Source organism: Chrysochloris asiatica, unplaced genomic scaffold (assembly GCF_000296735.1).
Source record: "Chrysochloris asiatica unplaced genomic scaffold, ChrAsi1.0 scaffold00154, whole genome shotgun sequence".
In the NCBI taxonomy this organism is placed as follows: Eukaryota; Metazoa; Chordata; class Mammalia; order Afrosoricida; family Chrysochloridae; genus Chrysochloris; species Chrysochloris asiatica.
Window position 1 is genome coordinate 7,965,887 of NW_006408672.1, and position 6,092 is coordinate 7,971,978.

The following is a 6,092-nucleotide window of genomic DNA, read 5'->3' on the forward strand; positions in this document are numbered from 1 at the left end:
AAAATACATTATAGAAGCATTACCCACCCACTCTTGAAAGATTTTAAGGAATTTGAATGACTCAGACACTCATATACATTAGCCATTTAGTTCTTAAGCAGTTTTCTTTGAAGCCCTAATTTTTCTAATTTTAATTTTACATCTGTACTCAGAGCCACGTTCATAGTGATAAGTCTTTGAGATAATTAAGGTGCAGAGTTTTCTTCGATACCCATTAATGGTGGTGGTGATAGTGTGCCCTGAGTCGGTTCTGACTCATGGTGACTCTGTTTAGATTTTCTCTAAGTCTTTAGAAGCAAAAAACCTCATCTTTCTCCCGCGGGACAGCTGATAATTTTGAACTTCTGACCTTGAGATTAGCAGCCCGACTTGTAACCACTACACTACCAGAGCACCTTTTCGTACCCATTGTTGTTGTTGTTGTTGTTAGGTGCCATCGAGTCGGTACTGACACATGGCGACCTTTTGGTTTTTGTTCATATGTATTATGAATCTGTATTCACTATTCGAATTTGTAGGTGATGGAGAGGTAATTGAACAAGTCATAAGCCTACAAACCAATGACAATGGTGATCAAAGCCCAGAGCCCAGTATTCTTGATGGAATGATAAGACAGTTGCAGCAGCAGCAAGATCAGAGAATGGGAGCAGATCAGGACCCTGTTCCAGTTGGACTTCCAGCTGGGGAAGAAACACCCAGACGAGGTAATAAATATGACAAATATTTTCCCTTAATATGGTCAGTTTGAGATAGGAGACTAACTGAAACTACTGTCAGATATGTGCAATGGGAAGAAGTTCGGTAAGCAATGTATTACTTTTGTAGTAAATTATTTTTATAACTAGTATATTGGTGGTGGTGGTGGTGGTTATGTTCCCTGGATCCGGTTCCGACTCATAGGGTTTTTGAGGCTGAAAATCTGTAGAGAAGCAGAAAGCCTCATCTTTCTCCCACAGAACCGCTGGTAGTTTCAAACCAGCTGACCTTGAGGTTAGCAGCCCAACTTGTAATCACCTGTCCTACCAAAGCTCATTAATAGTATATTAGGTAGATATATTAGCCGCACAGTTGATGTAGAAACAAATGGGCATTTGATTGTTGAAGTCCTGATGTTGGGCTGTGGGATGAAGCACAGGACCACAAGGTCAGTTTGAAACAGAGGTCGGTGGTTCAAACTCTCCAGCTTGATGTCACTTAACAATAGCAACAACAATGAAAGGTTACTGAGATCCTCTTGCATTAAAATTGGAATATTTATAAAATTTTATTGTTTAAATATGTCTACGTTTAGTTATTGGCATCCTGGTGTGGCGCTGTGGGTTAATGTGCCAGACTGCAAAGCCATTTGAACTGCAAGGTTGTTGGTTCAAGCCCACCAGCTGCTCCTTGGAAACCTTATATAGGGTCGCTATGGGTCGGAATCGACTTGACGGCACTTAACAACTGTGATTTTATAGCAGTATTTTTTTGACTTACCCTTGGATACATGTATTCTTGTGCACCCTGTGTTTTGTTTCCTTCACTACTTATTTACATGTAATTATTTCCATTCAGAATGTTTTTTTGCATCGTATTTACAGGTTTGTATCACTCTATTGTGGGACATAACTACGTTTTGTTACTAGCCTGTTTATGAACATTTAATTTAAATCTCTTTCTTGGCTATTACAAAGGATGCTGTGACAAATAGCCTTGTGCATGTGTTTTCTTCAGGTTTTTTGAAGGATAGCAATATGACTTAGGCAGTCAAATTTAGAATTTATAATTCTCAGTTTGAGCATTTCAAGCGTCAGCATATTTTAATATAAATATTTGGATTAATAGGAGCATTTGATGCCATTCCTTGTAGGGAAAGTGTAGTGTGTTCTGTTTCGCAAACTGCTTCACACAGATTGGTAAATAAAAGAAAGTTGCAAATAGAAGTTCATGGGCGAGGAGAAGTGGAGTGGCTGGAGTAAAATTTCATAGCCTTCAGTAGGAAGGGATGTAATGCCTTCAGCATCTCTAGTGCATAAATAACAAGAGCCCTTTCAATCTGTATGTAAAGGAAATGAGTTGTATAAAACTGGCCTTCCCCAAAGACAGAACTAGTATTTATAGCCTCTAGTCAGTGGAAGATTGCACTGCCTCCTTCCTGTGACTGCATGCATGGCATCTCGCTCCAAAGGCTCAGAGTGCCTCTGATGTCTGTGTTGCCCAGACAACTCTTATTCATTTGCTGCCAACATATTTCTATATGGGTTTTCATTTTTGTGCAATTTTAATAACTACTTTGGCATCTGCCTTCCTGTTTGACTCAGATTACCCTTCAGGTAGTAATTCTTGTGTTTCTTTTTTTCATTTCAATGATTACAATCAGTTCCATGTATTATCAATTAACAATATTTGCCTCTTCCCTCTTTTTTTCCTTTGACGCACACAAAAACATTTAGGAATATATAATCGTTTAAACAACCAAAGGGGACATTTTGCAAGCCAATCTTCTCCCCACTAGCACATAGCCTTTCTCTTTCCATGAGTTTGGAGTCCTCAGCTGCTCTCTCTCTCCATGCCATCACCTCTGCCTCCCATCTCTGGTGGTGTTCCTTCTTTGGTTAGGATCTCATGTTCTGTTCATGCCCTTCCCTCTTGATGCAATTGATGTTTTTGTTACAGCTCTGATTTTAAAGCCACCTTAATTTTGAGGAGTCTGTGGTTAATGGTCCTTTTTTCATAAGATGTGATTTTAGTATGCACTTTTGAAGAAATCGAATTTATAGCAGTGTAAATTATAATAGCATTATATTAGAAAACGCCTATGTTGTTGAAGTTCCGTTGTGATTTTTAGTGATCTTGTGTAGTATTTCCGAGACTTTATACATATATATTTGTGGGAGAGGAAGCCTGGTCTTTCTTTCATGGAGCAGCATGTGAATTCGAACTGCTGTCCTTGTGGTTCACAGTCCAGTGCTTATCCTATGGAACCCCACTGTACTCCCCAGAAAATGCCTATAGATTTTATTTATTTTTGTTTTGGTTTGGGTGAAAGTTTACAGAGCAATTTATATATTTTTAAAAATTTCACTTAATAATTTACATATTTTTTGCCTCATAATATCAGTTGTAGTCCCTTCAATGTATAAGCACTATTTTCACTTCATCCTTGTATTCTCCCGTTTCCATTCATTCTTGTTTCCTACAGTGTCTTGCCTTTTGATATTTGTTTTGGGGCACATGTTGTCCTTTCAATCTTGTGTATTTTACTGTTTTGAGGATTGCATTCCTCATGGGTATTTTGTTCACTTTTGTAGGGTTTTATTTTGTGGCTAAAAGGTGATTAGGGTAGGGTTGGGTTGGGCTTTGTTCTACATTTGAGGGTCCTGATCTGTCTACAGGCTTTACCTGTTTCTTTCAGACAAGTTTTTGTTGTTGTTGATAAGTGCCATTGAGTCAGTTCCAGTTTATACCAGCCTTGTATAGGGTTTCTGAAGAGTGCCTGGTGGGTGAACTGATGTATCTTGCGGTTAGCAGTCCAGTGCTTATCCTACAGCACCAAACCAGTATGTCTGGTCTTATTTATGATTTTGCATTTTGTTCTATATTTTTCTCCCTTTCTACTCAGAATCTATCTTCTCTTGTGATCCTAATCAGAGTGATCAGTTTGTGTGGGAATCATCTAGTTCTTGTTGACACTGGGTACTGCAGAGGTGGTTATCATGGTCTGTTTGGACAGTTGTTTCATTTAGTTGTCTATTTGTTCAGTCTTCTTTGCTCTGGATTGTGCTTTTAAAATGGCAGCAACTATAGAATTTAAAACTTCTGAAAGTCTATTAAGCACTAAATGCTAGGTAAACATTTGTGTTGTAGTGTATGCTTTTCTTATGTTTTCAGTCATATTAAGGTGACTGTTTTTGATAGGGAGGAATGTATGCATGCTACATGTTAACTGAATACTTGCTTGAAATTTATTTTGGAATAAAATTTTGTTCATGTTTTTCTAGGGTTTAGAAGACTAAGTTTAGACATTCAATCCCCTCCAAATATTGGTCTTCGCCGTAGTGGACAAGTTGAAGGTGTTCGTCAAATGCATCAAAATGCTCCTCGTAGTCAGATAGCTACAGAACGTGATCTGCAAGCTTGGAAACGAAGAGTGGTTGTACCAGAGGTACCACTAGGCATATTTAGGTTTGTTTTAGGATATCTATTTCTGTTGTCCCTGTTGATGAAAATATATGCATATGGCTATCTATACATCTTTTATTCCATTAGTTGTATAAATTCAATAAATACATTTTAGTATGAAAGGGCTTCATAAAGTTCTATTTTCTATGTACTGTTTGAAACCACCCTTGTAATTGGTTAAAAAAAAAAAGCACACAAAAAAACCCCTATTTTAATGTTATAGTTATTAAAATAATTTTCTTTATACAAGGGTAGATTTTTTTCATAACAAATCATGTTTCATCTTTAACAACACTCATTTTCTTCCTCAATATTATTTTGAAAGAAATCTCAGACATTATCATTTCATTTCTGCATACTTCAGTGTATTATTTCTAAAAATTAATGAACTATTTAAAAATATAAGCACAATACCATTTTCATAACTTTAAAGAGTATACAGTTCTTTAAAATAAGCAAATATCCATTCAGATTTCTACTTTTCTTGATTGGAATTATGTTTTCAGTTCTTTGAAAGACTGTTTCGTTGGCGGTATAATTCTTTCTGGAGGTTACATATATCTCTGTTCATGCTATTGATTAGGAATTATAGAATATTGACATTTTAATTTTATAAGTCTTCTTTATTTGTTAGCTTGGATTCTTCTTAAAAAGGAAATTTCTCCAAATTTGTAGGAAATTGGAAGACTTCAGAATAGAGAAAGGTGAAGAGGAAAGAAATCTTTATATAATTGGAAGAAAAAGGAAGACTCCCCAACTCTCCCAAAAGGTAATCTAAAATTCTGTTTTCTTAGAAATAGTAAGTTAGAAAAGAAATTTATATTTAATGTAAGTAATTGTTGTTAAGTGCCATTGATTCTGTTCCAATTTGTAGCAACTCTGTATAGGGTTTCCGAGGAGCAGCTGGTAACTTTGAACTTCTGACTTTGTTCACAGTCTAGTGCTGATCCTATAGTGCCGTACCAAGAGTCTGTATAGAGGTTAGCATTATGTATTATGTATAAATACTGGGCTTGGTATAACTTATGAATATTCTCAAGAGTTCTTTTTGATCTCTGAAAATATTAGTAGTTTTCACCTAAGTGTGAAATATTTCATACTTAGGGACCTTTGGGATTTAAAATAGTAGACTTAAGCTTATATAGGTATTAGGAATTCTAGAAAATTGCTCTTTGATGACTACTTGGGTGAAGAGCTAAAACATTACTTGCACTTCAAAAGCACTTTTTGTCCACTCCTTATCTTTCCTGTCTTCTTTCTCCCACAGATAACTAATGTCTTATTTTAAAACCATCAACTTTCCCTATTTTTGAAATTTACCTGTATCATACATTACATTGGGAGCAATATTGCTTTCTGTGATCACAATTGGTTCTTTTGGGGGGGGGGATCATGGAGTCTATAATCCAGTGTGTAACCCTGTTTGCCCTTGACCCATTGCCATTGATAGGCTGTGACCCAGAGCCACCCAATAGGACAGAGCAGTACTGCCTCATTGCATTTCCCAGGCTAAAACCTTGATGGATGCGTACTGCCTTTTCTTTCTCCTGCAGAGCTGGTGGGTGGAGCTGTTAATCTTTTAGTTAGCAGTTCATAGCTTAAATCCACTGCACCACCAATTATTTAACTTCTCCAAAGATCAGCTTGAGAAGATAAAACCAAATACTACAATAAAATATGCAAAGATTTAGAATTAGAAAACCAAAAAGGAAGAACACGGTCAGCATTTCTCAAGCTGGGGGGAACTAAAGAAAAAATTCAAGCCTTGACTTTCGTTTTTGAAAGATGATTCTCTGTGCAAATTATTGAATGATGCAGAATGCATCAAGAAAAGAGGGAAGGAATACACAGAGTCTTTGTACCAAAAGGAAATGGTTAATGTTCAACCATTTCAAGAGATACCATATGAACCAAGAGCCAATGATACTCAG

General features: G+C 36.6%; 1 protein-coding gene across 1 annotated transcript in view; it reads left to right on the plus strand.

The window, feature by feature from the left end:
- Positions 1-6,092, plus strand: part of BRWD1 (bromodomain and WD repeat domain containing 1) — a 197,519-nt gene that overhangs the window by 105,864 nt on the left and 85,563 nt on the right. The window contains exons 16-18 of the mRNA XM_006870863.1: positions 519-704; positions 3,981-4,164; positions 4,837-4,930. Coding sequence (XP_006870925.1) covers positions 519-704; positions 3,981-4,164; positions 4,837-4,930 — 464 coding nt within the window. The remainder of the gene's footprint in view (positions 1-518; positions 705-3,980; positions 4,165-4,836; positions 4,931-6,092) is intronic.